The 13912-nt window shown below is 50.5% G+C and overlaps 1 protein-coding gene across 5 annotated transcripts in view; it reads left to right on the top strand.

Moving 5' to 3' along the window:
• The window catches only part of PLCH2 (phospholipase C eta 2), a 250225-nt gene that overhangs the window by 232880 nt on the left and 3433 nt on the right, over positions 1-13912 (top strand). For 3 of the 5 annotated variants that reach the window (XM_043994784.1, XM_043994783.1, XM_043994786.1), the window contains exons 19-22: positions 86-170; positions 771-917; positions 2267-2346; positions 10348-10660. In XM_043994784.1, coding sequence (XP_043850719.1) covers positions 86-170; positions 771-917; positions 2267-2346; positions 10348-10660 — 625 coding nt within the window. Of the gene's footprint in view, positions 1-85; positions 171-770; positions 918-2266; positions 2347-10347; positions 11396-13912 lie in introns of all 5 variants that reach the window. The other 2 variants (XM_043994787.1, XM_043994785.1) reach the window with 1 other exon arrangement.

The following is a 13912-nucleotide window of genomic DNA, read 5'->3' as shown; positions in this document are numbered from 1 at the left end:
TGTAGGGATTTCTTGGAACATAGGAGGCTATACTAACTGACCTCCCAAACTTCTCCCCTCCTCCCTTCTCCTCTTTGCTTTCCAGATCATCGATCCTTTCGTGGAAGTCGAGATCATTGGGTTACCCGTGGACTGTAACAAGGAGCAGACCAGGGTGGTGGATGACAATGGTGAGCATCGCTTCCCTTCACTCTCCATCCTCCTTGTGTCATAACGTGAGGGCAAAGCCCTCCACTATCTGCTGTAGGAGAGAATTGCCAAAGGAGGAGAGATAACCCTCCCCAACCTTTAGAACTCACCTTTGAATTGGGAGAGAGGGGAGGGCTCATGTGATAGTGACTCCCACCTGCTTCCCTCACCCTCCTTTCCTTGATGAGAATAGAGGGGAGAATAGGGGGTTCTGGGGGGCATTGATATTCATGGTCTTAGGAGTGGAGCTGATGACCTTTTAGGCTGTGCCTCATGTGCCTCATCACCCTGGTGATGTCATTGGTTTTCTTCGAGAACAAAGGATGACTGAGGGAGGTGAAGATAACCAGAGAGAAAGGGGTAACTCCAATGGTTCTGGGCAAAGACACAGTTATTCCTCATGCTGGCATGGATTTTGGTGGGCTTAGGGACTCTTACAGACTTTTGGCATGTGAAAGAACAAGATTAAAGGGAAAGAAGGGGGATAATGAGTGGTGATCTTGGAAAAGGGAGGTGAATCAAAGATGAAACCTGGTTTCTCCTCTGGACTCAAGTCCACCTTGCTTCTCTCTGGCCTCCAGGTTTCAACCCCATGTGGGAGGAGACCCTAGTATTCACAGTGCACATGCCGGAAATTGCACTGGTCCGCTTCCTGGTCTGGGATCATGACCCAATTGGGCGGGACTTCATCGGTCAGAGGACATTGGCTTTCACCAGCATGATGCCAGGTGAGATCTCCAAGTCACAGGGTGAGAACCAATCCAGCCAGCTCTGCCTGAGGCATTGCCCATATACCCTGGATGGATAATGCCACCTGGCCCCAAGAAACTTCCATTCTAGGGAGGAGATCCAAGATATAAACAGATAAATCAGCAAATAGGGAGAGATCACTAACAACTAGAGACATTCCGATGTTCCAATGAATGGCTTTTATGGATTTTGCCTCCACCAGAGCCCTCAAACAGGTGGCCCACAACACTCCCAAGTACAGCCTGAACCAGATGAAAATGTAATTGGGAAATATGTCAAAAAATAACAATAGGGAAGCTAGGTGGCGCAGTGGATAAAGCACCGGCCCTGGATTCAAGAGGACCTGACTTCAAATCTGGCCTCAGACACTTAACACTTTTAGGGGAGGGAGCAGCAATGGGGGTTAAGTGACTTGCCCAGAGTCACATAGCTAGTAAGTGTCAAGTATCTGAGGTCGGATTTGAACTTAGGTCCTCCTGAATCCAGGGCCGGTGCTTTATCCACTGTGCCACCTAGCTGCCGTCACTTAACACCTACTAGCTGTGTGATCCTGGGCAAGTCACTTAACCCTCATTGCCCTGCAAATAATAATAATAATAATAATAGTAGTAATAATGACAATTAAAGTAACAATAAAACATTGATAATATTCCATATTAAGATGAAATCAGTATGTGGCATGCAGGGATCATTATGTATGCTTTAGTAGCCCCCGTTTCTATTTGAGTTGGACACCCCTGCCTTCCACCAATGCAGATTGCGACCCATCATTTCTGCCTGTTGCATACTTGTCCATGCCATCCCACAAATTTGTCATGGCGGCTCACTCAACATGCTGACAGGCCTTCTTCAGGTTCTTTAGACATGTAGGGGTAAAACGCTTCATGGTGGCAGCAGATGACCCTGGGATCTCAAAGCCTTTGTCAGTGGATTAGAAATCTTGGCAGGCTGGAGCCGCTAGATGGCGCGGTGGATAGAGCACCGGACCTGGAGTCAGGAGTACCTGAGTTCAAATCCAGCCTCAGACACTTAACACTTACTAGCTGTGTGACCCTGGACAAGTCACTTAACCCCAATTGCCTCACCACCACCCCCCCCCAAAAAAAAAAAAGAAATCTTGGCAGGTGCTGCCACTGAGTTGAGTCCAAGTCTGCTCTCCACAGATCCATCTGGCAAAAGCTGTTCCCCAGAGAATGGAAGATCCATAAGCAGAGAACTATTGAACCTTCTTTTTTCTTTGGATCCTCAGCATCGAACACAGTGCCCCGCCCCCCCCACCCCCGCCCACACACACTCCTCCTCTGTACTTCTCTGAACTTTGTTTTAGGTTATCGACACGTCTACCTGGAAGGGATGGAAGAGGCCTCCATCTTTGTTCACGTAGCTATCAATGACATCTCTGGTAAGGTGAGTACCCTTGGCCACTATGGGGATACCTTGAGAAAATCTTTCTTGTTGAGATCTGGGCTGTGACTGACCTGAAGGTACCACTCCTTCTTCCCAGTGGAGCAGACACAAAGTTGCAGGGAGGGGGGAGGACCTATGTTGCTAGACCCCTGGGGTTCCTTCCTGGAACATCCTGAGGCCCCTCAGATAAAGGTTGAGACAACAATCTGCAACTGCTCAGAGGGTCAGTCAGTCAACAAGTATTTTTGAAGTACCTACTATGTGCCAGCCCTAGCTGTCAAGGAGTTTATATTTCCCCATTCAGAGAATTATGTGCATACAAGATATAGAGAGTAAAGGGAAACTTTCTCCCCTTTGATATGAAAAGTAGAGCTGAAATGGCATCCCCTGGCCAGCTCAAGGACTCAGTGAACCCTCTGGGCTGTCCTACAGGCAACCCATTTAAGAGATGCTCTATGGGAGCAGCTAGATGGCACAGTGGATAAAGCACTGGTCTTGGATTCAGGAGTACTTGAGTTCAAATCTGGCCTCGGACACTTGTTACTAGCTGTGTGACCCTGGGCATGTCACTTAACCCTCATTACCTTGCAAAACAAACAAACAAAAAGGAAAAGAGATGCTCTAAGATTCCCTCCTCTCTCCCATCCCCTTCTGCAATGAGGAGAGGTGGAGTAGAACACTTGTCCTTCTGGGAGTTCAGGGTAGACCTCTGATTCCTCCATGGCTTCCTCGCCTAGGAGTGGATGAAGGATTGGGGGCTACCCATCCCCCAGCTTTGGGTAGCTGGGCTAAAGCTACCAGGGCAGAAACCAACCTGTACAGACAGACATCAGCCCCATCCCTTCTCTGCTCTCAAACTGAGGTCAGTAACAAGCTAAATGATACTCACTCTGGGCAGTGTCTTCACTGCCCAATAAACTCTCCTCTGGGTAGGATTCAGCCATGCCCTCCCAAAGTTCTTGTCAGCTGTCTCAATAGCAGGGCCCCCTTGGGCCTTCCCATTCTTAGCCCGGACCCTAGGTTAAGAAGAGTGTGAGAGGGGCAGCTAGGTGGCACAGTGGATAGAGCACCAGCCCTGGAATCAGGAGGACCTGAGTTTAAATTCAGCCTCAGACATTTGATTCTTACTAGCTGTGTGACCTTGGGCAAATCACTTAACCCTCATTGCCCAACCAAAATATTAAATAAATAAATAGATAAATAGATAAAAGGAGGACCTGAGTTCAAATCCAGACTCAGACCCTTGACACTTATTAGCTGTGTGATGCTGGGTAAGTCACTTAACCCCAATTGCCTCACCAAAAAATAAAACAAATTAAGGAGGGTGCGAGAGAGTCAAGGGAGTCATCTGAGAGACAAGAGCATATCTCCTGCTGGTTTCTCCTGCTCAGAAGCTAGATTGTCATAGAGCCAGGTCAGAATGTTGTAGGCAGAGAGATTTTCTTGACTCTTTTTGTGTGAGATGAGATCTCTCACACTGGCCAAGCTCTAGTGGGGAAGAGAGACTGGCCAAACACTGGGAGCCAGATCTGGGCTGAACAGTGGACAAGTTCCCTACCCTCTCTTTCCTCCACTAGCAACTGAGGGGGTTAAACTAAATGGTCTCTAAGTCTAGCATCCTATGTCCATGGGCCCCTCTGAGCTCTGACATGTTATGGTCAGTGAGTCAGTCAACAAACTTGTGTTCAGCACTTTCTGTGTGCCAGACACTGTTTTAAGCTAAATGCTGGTGATACAAAGAAAGGGAGAAATCATCCCTGCCCTCAGGGAGTTTACAGTCTAATGGCGGAGACAGTCTGCCAGTAATTCTGTATATTCAAGACAGAAACAGGTAGGTCCCTCCCTACTGGCTGTGGTCCAAGAGACCCTTCCCAAAGCTGAAATCCTAAGGTCTCTATCCGGGCTCTGAAATTCTGTGTCCTAAGGCTTCTCCTAGCTCTGACATTCCAGAATTCTAGAGCCTGATGTCTGCATACAATACAGAGCATTGGCTTCCATTAAGGTGCACCATAATAATGAGGGCGGGCTATACAGAGGGCAGTGTCTGGCCCAGGATTGCGTGAAAAATGTCGACAGAGTGGGCTTCAGGCCCCAAGGGTTTGGGGAGGGGTGTAGGTGATAGTTACCCCTACTCAGGGTCCCATTTCTATTGGTACCCATTGATCCTACAGTTGACAGTAGTGAGCTGTTGCTAGACTCACCTGGCCAGGTGTTAGGAAGAGCGATCGAACTTAGGGTAGCGTGTCCCTGAGGAGTGTCCTGTCTCCCACCCCAGCTCCAGCCCATCCATTCCTTTGAGGTCTCTCGTTGTTTTTCTCCCTCCCTTCATTTCTCCCTTTCTTCGCCCATTCATGCTTTCCTTTCTCTAGAAGGGAAGGCCTGTGGTCTGATCATGAGGCCTTCTGAGCCCCGATTAGCTTAATAGATCACTAGGCTCCTGGCCTAGACTAAGCAGCCCTTGTAGAAGTATCTGCCATCTCCATCGCAGGGCCTGATCCCCTTTGCCCAGGCAGGATGTGTGAGGACAGCCCTGCTGCCCCTTGACCCAGCCCAGCACGGCTCGTTAGCCACTTAGCTGCACCCTGTGAATCAGGAGATTTAAACAGGGGCCAAGTGTCCAGCTGAAGACCATTCTCTGGTCCCACGTAGAGCTGATTCAGCTCCTGACTCTCTTTGAAGTTCCTGGATTGGTCAGCTTGACTTCTTCCCCTCGACCAATCACAGCCCTCATCTTCCCTCCCCCATGGCCCTTCCAGGATCCCTCTTCCCTTTCTTCTTCCTTGGCCCTTCCCTTCCCCTCATCTCTCTCTCTTTCCTGTTCTCTCCTTTTTCCCATTCTTCTCCCCTTCCTTCAAGGCCCCAACCTCTCTCTCCTTCCTTGTCTCTATCACTGTTCCTTTCCCTTTTCCTCCCTCTTTCTCTCTTTTCCCCAAGGCCCTGATCTTCCCTCCCTCTCCCCTTTCTTCTACTTCCTTCCCTCCTGGTCCTAACAACATCCATCCATCCATCCATCCATCCTCCCTCCGTGAAGACACTCTCTGCTTGCCCGTCCCCTGTCCTCACCTGTTGGGAGGTTCCCTGACAGACCCGACCCCCTTGCCTTTCCTTGAGCCCCTCCCAAAGCTGTGCTGGGGACTGTTTTGATTTGTTGGGGCTGGGGCAAGGTGGGGAGTGGGGTGGGTCTGGGTCAGGCTGAGCCTTTGCAGCCATGTCTGGGAGACTGAACAGGTGCTTCTCCTCCTCCCTCTCCTCCCTGTGTGCACTGTTTCTTCATTCCATGTCTGAGGCTCCTTGTTGCATTCCCTCATCCCCTCTGCATCCCCCCTCCCAGCTCCTGAGCCTCTGTCTCAATTCCCCCGGCTCCCTTTCTCTTTCACTTTCAGCTTCTCACCTAGTCTGTATTCTTGTTGCTGCCTTTCCCCTGTCCCCATCACAGCCTCAGAAAGCTGTGGTGAGAATTGGGGGTGGGTGGGGCAGAGAGGGTGATAGAGAAAAAAAAATCACAAACAGCAGGTGATTAGAATTAAGGGGAAGGGAACAGCTAGCTGGCACAATGGACAAAGCACGGGTCCTGGATTCAGGAGGGCCTGAGTTCAAATCCTGCTTCAGACACGACATTTACTAGCTGTATGACCCTGGGCAAGTCACTTAACCCTCATTGCCCCACCAAAAAAACAAACAAACAAAAAAACACTGGGGGGAAAAACACCAAAAGCAAAAGCAAAACAAACAAACAGAAAAAAGAATTGAGGAGCATTGAGTTTTAGGTGGTGACTGGAGTCTCCCATGAGCTGCACTTCCTACAACACAGCCATAGCTCCTCTCCAGCCCTCCATGCCCCCATCTCTGCTCTCCTGGCCTTTAAGGGTGGGTTGAGCCCCCTGAGCTCCTGGAGACTCACTGGTCACCAGGTTGACCTTTCTGGCCACGCCATCTCTAGGAGGAATGGCCAGAGCCAATGGGAGACTCACCTGGACAGCTGTGGGATGCCCTTCTAAGGAGGCACAGAGCTTGATTGCTAGATGGGACAGAATTGTCACAGGTCCTGGGCCCTGAGCCACCCCTGCCTCTTGCAAACCTTCTCGATCATGCTTGCCTGTCTTCTGCCCTCCCTCCTGGCCTCTCCCCACCTGTGATTTCTCTGTATTGTGGGGCTCTTTCCGGGTGTGCTGACCTACTCCCCGTGTCCCCCCAGTGTTGTTGCTGTCTGATTTGCCTTTACTCTGTCTGTTTGGTATTACAGTGGGCTTCTCTGTGTCCAAAGTCTACTTTTAGAAGCAGAGAATGGTTAGGAGCCTTGAAGGTACCCCCCGACCTGTCTCAGGAAGGTGTAGTGACTGCCGCCGCCGGCTGACCTGCATGCCTCTCAGACTAGTCACCTCCCCTCTTCCTCCTCCACCTACTCATTGACATTCTTGAAACTCTTCAACTCATGGATTGTGACATTCCTCCTTGATATGGTGGGGCCATCTGGAGCCAGAAAACCCTCCATTTATGAAGCAGGTCCAGGATGGAAGGCCCTGGGGCTCAGCTGCTGCTCTGGTCCCCTCTCTGGTTGCCTCTCCCCTTCCACTCTCCTCTCACCCTCTGCTCTTCTCTTTCTCTCTTGCATCTTTTCCTTCTCTCTACTTCCTCTCTCTCTTCTCTCCTACTTTTCTTCTCCCATCTTTCCCTTGCCTTTCCTTCTCCTCTCCCCCTTTCACCTCCCTTCTATCTTTTGTTCATAACCTTTCTGGCCCTCTTTTATCTTTCATTCTTCCTCTGTTATCTTATCCCTTCTCTTTCACCTCTCACACTTTTCTTTCCTCTCTTTTTCTCCTCTCTTTCTATGGCTCTCAGTCTCTCCTCTGATTCCTTTGTCCTCCTCTCCCTGTCCCTCATTCTCTCTCTCTCCCCCCTCTCTCTTTCTCCTTGTTTCTCTTCCCTCCCTCTCTTCCTCTTCTCTCCTCTTCCTTCTCCCTCTCTCCCCTTTTCTCTCCTCTCTCTCCCTCCTCTCCTCCTTTCTCTCCTCTATCTTCTTTTCCTTTCTTTCTCTTCCCCTCCTTCCCTCTCTCTTTTCTTTTCTTTCCCCATTTCTCTATTTCTCTTTCTTTCCCCCTTTCTCTCTTCTTCTTTTCTCTCGCTCTCTGTCTCTATCTCTTTCTGTCTCTCTGTCTCTCTGTCTCTGTCTCTGTCTCTCTCTTTTCTTTCACAGGAAAATAAACCTTTCATTCAGATATTCTCCCTTGGTCCCCATAGCTCAGGTCGTTCACCCTGATTGGCTCTTCCATTCAAACTAATGGGTATAAGCTCCTGGGGCCACTTTTCCAAGGCCCTTCCCCTGACTGCCCTCTGCCTGAGGGGGAATATTTCGGCCAAGTTCAAAACTAACATTCTGGATCTTCTTCTAAATGGCTTTCCTCTGGCCTTTTACCAAATTTGCACTGGATTTGGGATCTTGAATCAGCCAGCTGATTCAAGCATGACGACTCCTTTGCTATCCTTGCCTCCGGGATGCCCTCCCTGGGAGCCAGCTCTCCCATGGGCCCTGGCCACACACACCATCCCATCCTCGGGACGGGGTAGGGTGGGGGTTGGAGGGAATTGTTGATGTTTTTGTCTGTGATGGGAGTTTGCGCGTGTGCGTGTGTGCAAGTGTGAGTGCTCTAAATCTCTTCAATCTGAACTTTGCAAGCATTTGCTCAGGATGCTGGTTACTCTCATCTCCCAGCAGTAACTCTGAGTACTTGCCAACCTCTCTGGATTGTCTCCAAGCTGATGCTTCCCACTAGGCTTTTGGTCCTTCCGATTTGTGTCCAGAGCACCCGTTTTTCTGGGCTATGTGGCAGTGGGCCCTGGCTGATGGCTGCAGTGAGCCATCCATACCTGGCCCTTAAACCTTCCAGGCTTGGCAGGGGGAGGAAAGGAGAAAAGATGGAGGAAACCAGAGCCATTTGGTGGGAGGTTTAGCATTCTTGGGGTATCTGTGGATGAAGCCTTCTCCCGTCCTTTCCCCATTACATACATTGGACAGCTCCCTATTGGCAGCTAGGACTCAGTCAAACCTAAATCCAAATGTCATCAGTGACCAAGAAGCCAATCTGGTCCAGCCCCTCTCCCAGGGAAAGGGATCCCCTAAACATCCAGACTGAGCTCACCTTTCTGAGAACCCCAGCTTAGCTCTAGGAATTCAAGGCTATAAACATTCATGTGGAAGGAAGGGGAGGAACCTTGGATGGAGTATTAGGAGACTCGAATTCTCATCTTGACTTGGCCACACAGTAACTCCCCATTTGATCTTCTTTGGACCTCCTCATTCCTATCTAGAAAAGGATGGAGGGGCAGCTAGATGGCGCAGTGGATAGAGCACCGGCCCTGGATTCAGGAGTACCTGAGTTCAAATCCGGCCTCAGACACTTAACACTTACTAGCTGTGTGACCCTGGGCAAGTCACTTAACCCCAATTGCCCCTCAAAAAAAAAAAAAAAGAAAGAAAAGGATGGGGAGGGGGCAAGTACTGTATGCTCCTTGAGGTCCCTTCTAGCCCCAGTCTTCCATGCATCTCTTCAGCCACTGGATTAGAATCCTAGCTCGGGAGCTTGCCACGTGTGTGTGACTTTGGACAAGGCCCTTCCCATCTCTAGACTTCCATCTCCTCTATAAAATGAATGGGGGAAGATTGGACGGTCTGATTCCTATGATTCTAATAAACTGAATTTGACACACTGGAACCGGTTGGATACAGTGGGATCTGGAGAGCAGATGAGCCTAGAGTTATTATCTCTCACTTCCTCCATCCTTTTTTGGGTTCTTGCCCCTTGCCAAGAAAAAGAAAAAGAAAAAAACGCAAACAAAAACAAAACAGAAACAAACAAAAAACCCTCAGCAACCCAACATGCTTCACTTGCGATTTAAAGGGCTGGCAAGTACACATGGAATGTTTATAGGAATGCTAAAATTCTGTACGTCTATTCAGCGGGTTGTCCACAGTCTTGAACACCCACCTCTGATGCTTTTCTCTCTCTCCAAACCACAAGCTCAGCCCTACTCTGATGAAGCCGTAGCACATGATCTGGGTCTGACCGCAAGAGCTTGCTTAGTTTTCCTCTATGGGTTCGCATAAGGGGAGAGGCAAGCTGCAAGGTCATGCCCCTGACCTATGTGGCTCCTGCCCTTCTCCCCCTTGCCCTTCTTCTGTGAGGAATTTCGGTGACACAGCCCATGCTCACCTCTTGCTATGACCCCATAGCCACCCACTGTAGTCTCCCTAGGATTTCCTCCAGAAGGCATGTGGCCTGGGGTGATCTGGAGTGGAAGGGTGGGGGGCAGAATCGGTAGACATTCCTCTTGAATGAGGGGAAGGGGAAGGAGGAGGGCACAGTAGTCTGAGCCCCCATGCAGGGCTTTTTGGTGGTCACATGACCCCCTGGCCGTGGCCTTCTCCCAGGGAGGAGTCCTTTGCCCACCCCTACCCCCAATGATATGCAGATATCCTGTAGAGCCCCATCCCATTGCTTTTGCTCTACCCTCTGCTAGATATTCATAGAGAAGTCCTTAAGAGATGTTCACCCATTCCTAGCATGGGGACTGGGATTGGGGTGGGGAGGGTGAGCCTTACATTCCTAGACCATGGTGTAGAGGTACTGTGGTTTGGGTTGAGGGGGTCTGACTGACTCCAGACTTTGTGGGAGCAGGGGAGATGCCCCTTCCACATTCTCCTCTGAGTTTCAGGAGGGTGAGTACTGTGGGACACCCCTCCTGCCCTCCCAGCTTCCCAGGGGGATCGGCCACCAACTGTCCTTCCCATTTCCTCCCCCACCACTCAGCCAAAGTAGGTCCAGCTGAGCTGATGGGTTCTGACAGGGCTTCGAATGGGGTGCTGCCTCTGGCCCAGCTTGGGGATTGGAGAATCTCCTTCCTTTCTCCTTCCTCACTCCTCCCCTAGAGAAGTGAGCTGGAGGCAGGAGGATGGGGAAGGACCCATTAGCAGCTGTGTATTATGTGGGGCTCTCTCTCTTGCAGGTCAAACAGGCTTTGGGCTTAAAAGGCCTGTTTCTCAGAAATCCAAAGCAAGCGTCCCTGGACAGTCATGCTGCTGGTCAGTCCCACAACAGACCCTCCATTAGTGGCCAGCTCCTGAGGCGCACGGCTAGCGCGCCCACCAAGAGCCAGAAGAAGGCTAAAAAGGGCTTTCCTGAACTCACCATGGACACCAAAGACAACGGCTCCGAGGGGGCAGGCGAGGACACCTCCCAGCCCCGTTTTGACTCAGAGCCGGAGAGTGCGGCCCCAGCCCCCGGAACCCTTGGTGAGGGGCCAGGCCGAGGGCCCAAAGGTAAGGCCCAGGGTGCTGGGACAGGGAGAAGCCAGAGCCACACGGCTGAGGGCCCAACCCTGAGCGAGCCCACCCGAAGGTCAGAGAGGTTTCAAAGCCTGGGCCTTGACTCCCCAGGGGAGAGGCCAGGTACCCCTGATGGCTCCGGGCCTGCTGGGATGGCAGCCAGCTGCATGAAATGTATGATTGGCTCCTGTGAGGGGCCCGAGGTCGAGGGCCAATGGAGCGGCTGCCAGCCCTGCCCAGGGCTCGCTGTCAGGGAGGCCCCCCGGCCTGAGCAGTGTAGCGGGGGGCTCGGAGGAGCTGGGAGGCTGGGACTCAGACACTGGGGGATCAACGAGCAGCCCCGAGCCCGACCGGACTCTCTCACACCCGGCCCTGGGGGTGGCAGCAACAACAACAGCAACAGCAACGGCATCAGCGGCCAAGGAGCTGCCCGAACTCCCCCGGACAATGCCCAGCCCCTGGGCCTGGGAAGGAAGAGCAGAAACTTGTCTAAATGCCGTGGGGCCAAGGGCCCTTCTCAGTCCAGGTGGCCGGGAGGGAAATATGGGAGCGCTGTGAACCTGGTTACTGCCACCAGTGGCTCCGCGTCCTCTGAATCCAGCAGCCTAGAGAGCCTCAGAGGCCCTGAGAATGCCCGCAGGCCCGTGGGCACCTGGCAGAGGGAAATGAATGCTTTGTTTGTTCAAAAATTGGAGGAGATTCGGAGTCAATCCTCTCTATTCTTTACTGGTAAGACTAGATTTTCTTCTCCCTTCCTGGTCCCTTCAGAGCACTCCCCTCCCCACTGTGTCTGTCTCCATTGTTTCCCCCGCCCCCCTTTAGCATGGCCTTTGGTGTAGTGAAGACGTTCCTGGCGTAGCTTCTTCTGGATTGGGGTGGAGGGAGACACCTTTTCTTTTCCAGTGCGTTTCTGTACCAAGTTGGTTTTAGTTTTGCTTAGATTAGGCTCCCTACCTCTGCCCCTGATCTTTATTCCAACCCCTGTTCTCCACCACCCCTGAGGCCATTGTCATCCTTCTGTGGAAATCCATGTGGAATGGCTTTACTGTTGGATTGACCAACCAGAGCCCGACATTGGGGCAGGACTTTTCACAGGGCTTCATCCTCAGGGCCCTCCTGTGACGGTTCTATCACTGGGGGCCTTTTTCCTTCAGGACTCTATCCTTAGAAGACTTCCCCTCAGAGCTTCATCTCTCTCCCTTCCAGACTCCCTCCTAGCGACCCTCCCTTTAAAGGTCTCATCCTCTTCCCTTGAGGGTCCCATATTTTGGACCTTCCCCTAAAGGGCTCCACCCTCCTTCCTTCAGAGGTCCATCCTTAAAGGTTTCCTTTCTATTTCCTTGAAAGATCAAGTCTCAAGGAAAATCCAGAGTAATTTGAGATTTGTAAATGAGGCTCTCCTCTGGGTCACCTACCCATACCTTTGGACAGAGGGCTCAGGGAGAAAACTCTCTTTATTAAGGAAGCTTGTCAAACCAAAGAGGTTTAATAGAATAAGACATCTTTGCACTTTGGGCTTGGGTTTTCAGAATTCAAGGCACTAAGTGAAACAGCTTGAATGAATCTAATTTTTCTCTTGCTCTCAGGGTCTTAGGCTTCATCACTGGAGCTGCCTGTGCCACCCACAGAGTTCTTAGAATTTTTTTAAAAATATTTTACATTTTACATTGAAATGGGGGAAAAATAAAACATAAGGATGTGTTTGCTCTGCAGATATGCAGTTTTTGAAAGCAGCATGAGCTATCTTTGCTTGAATTTCCTAGAGAAGAAAAACATTGTCATCACCTTAGAAAATGGTGCTTTAATTCAACCTCCCATGCAGTACAGGAATCCTATTTGTGTGATTTTCGGCAAGGCACATCACTCAGAGCCTCAGTTGCCCCATATGTAAAATGAAGGGTGACCATACTGCTGATAGCTACCTCATAGTCACATTGTAGAAAGAGCATGTTTTTATTTCTTGTTTTGCTGTAGAAATGTGACTAATCTGGTGAGCCAGTTGACCTCTCCTTCCAGTGACGTGTTCCAGCTCACTCCCCATGAGGCTGCCTATATGAAGTTCAGAGAGCTCTGATTGTTAGAAATGTCTTTCCTATATGAACAGAAATATACCTCCCTATACCTTCTCCCCACTGTTCTTAATTCTTCCCTCTGGGGCCAAGCACACCAGATTTAATCCTTCTTGTATATGATGTTCCTCCAACTATAGAAAGACAGCCATTCTGCTCTCACCCTCTCTGGCCACAATGCGTATTTCTTTTCCTCAAGCCGATTGTAACCCTGCATTGAAATCACCATGGAGGTGGAGACATTCCCAAAATTCCATTAGCCGCTGATGTTATGGAACTGGGGGCTTCTGGGATTGCTCACCAAGGAGTGTGGGATAGGAGAAATGAGGAGGAAGCCGAGTGGAGAGGTGGAGAGTTGGGGTCATCCTCCCCCTTCTTCCCCAAATTCCTTGGGAACAGTCTCAGATACCCCCTCCCCAGTTCCACTCCTGGTTCCTTCAACTATTACTTTTGGAACATGATACTTTAGTGCTCTCCCCTGCCTCCCCCAGCCCTATCCTCCAGTTTCCTTGGGTTTTATTCCCCTTTCCTGGCCTTCTCTTTCCTTTGAGTGCTGCTATCTCTGGCTGCAGAGGATAGAAGGGACCACACGCCACCATCAGATGGAGATGATGATGGAAAGGGAGAAGCATTCCTGATAATAAACCTTCCCTTGACTACCTGGAGGCAGAGAACCTAGATCCATTCCACTGAGAGTAAAAAAAAAAAGACACTGAGCTCCCCCCAGCCCATCTCCCTTACCTGCAGAACCAACAACCGACCCTCACAGCCCACTCAGCACTGCTTCCTTTAATTGGACTGGATGGGGATATTTCCCAACTTCCTCTGCTCACCACCCTTCTCTGGCTGGGAGGAAGGGGGGGGGGGAGCGGGGATGAGGCCTCTGGGCTTCTCTAGGCTGCCCCAGGGTACCTTGTAGAGTCAACTCAAACTTATCTTTCCATGTGACAGTTTGGAAAGCGATTGAGCTGATCAAAGCCAGGACTCCTGCTATTTATACTCACAATTTGCTGAATGTGGGTGCTCCTGAAGCTGGGGGGGGGGGGGTGGTGCTGTGCAATTACATCTAATTGGTCCTTTGGCAGTTTCATATATGAAGCACTATAGGGAACATTTGTTAAACATTCAAAACAAAAAACAAAAACCCTACTACTTATCAGTGCTCTGGTTGGGCAAA

Source organism: Dromiciops gliroides, chromosome 3 (genome assembly GCF_019393635.1).
Source record: "Dromiciops gliroides isolate mDroGli1 chromosome 3, mDroGli1.pri, whole genome shotgun sequence".
NCBI lineage: Eukaryota > Metazoa > Chordata > Mammalia > Microbiotheria > Microbiotheriidae > Dromiciops > Dromiciops gliroides.
This window is presented reverse-complemented; position numbering and strand designations above follow the sequence as displayed.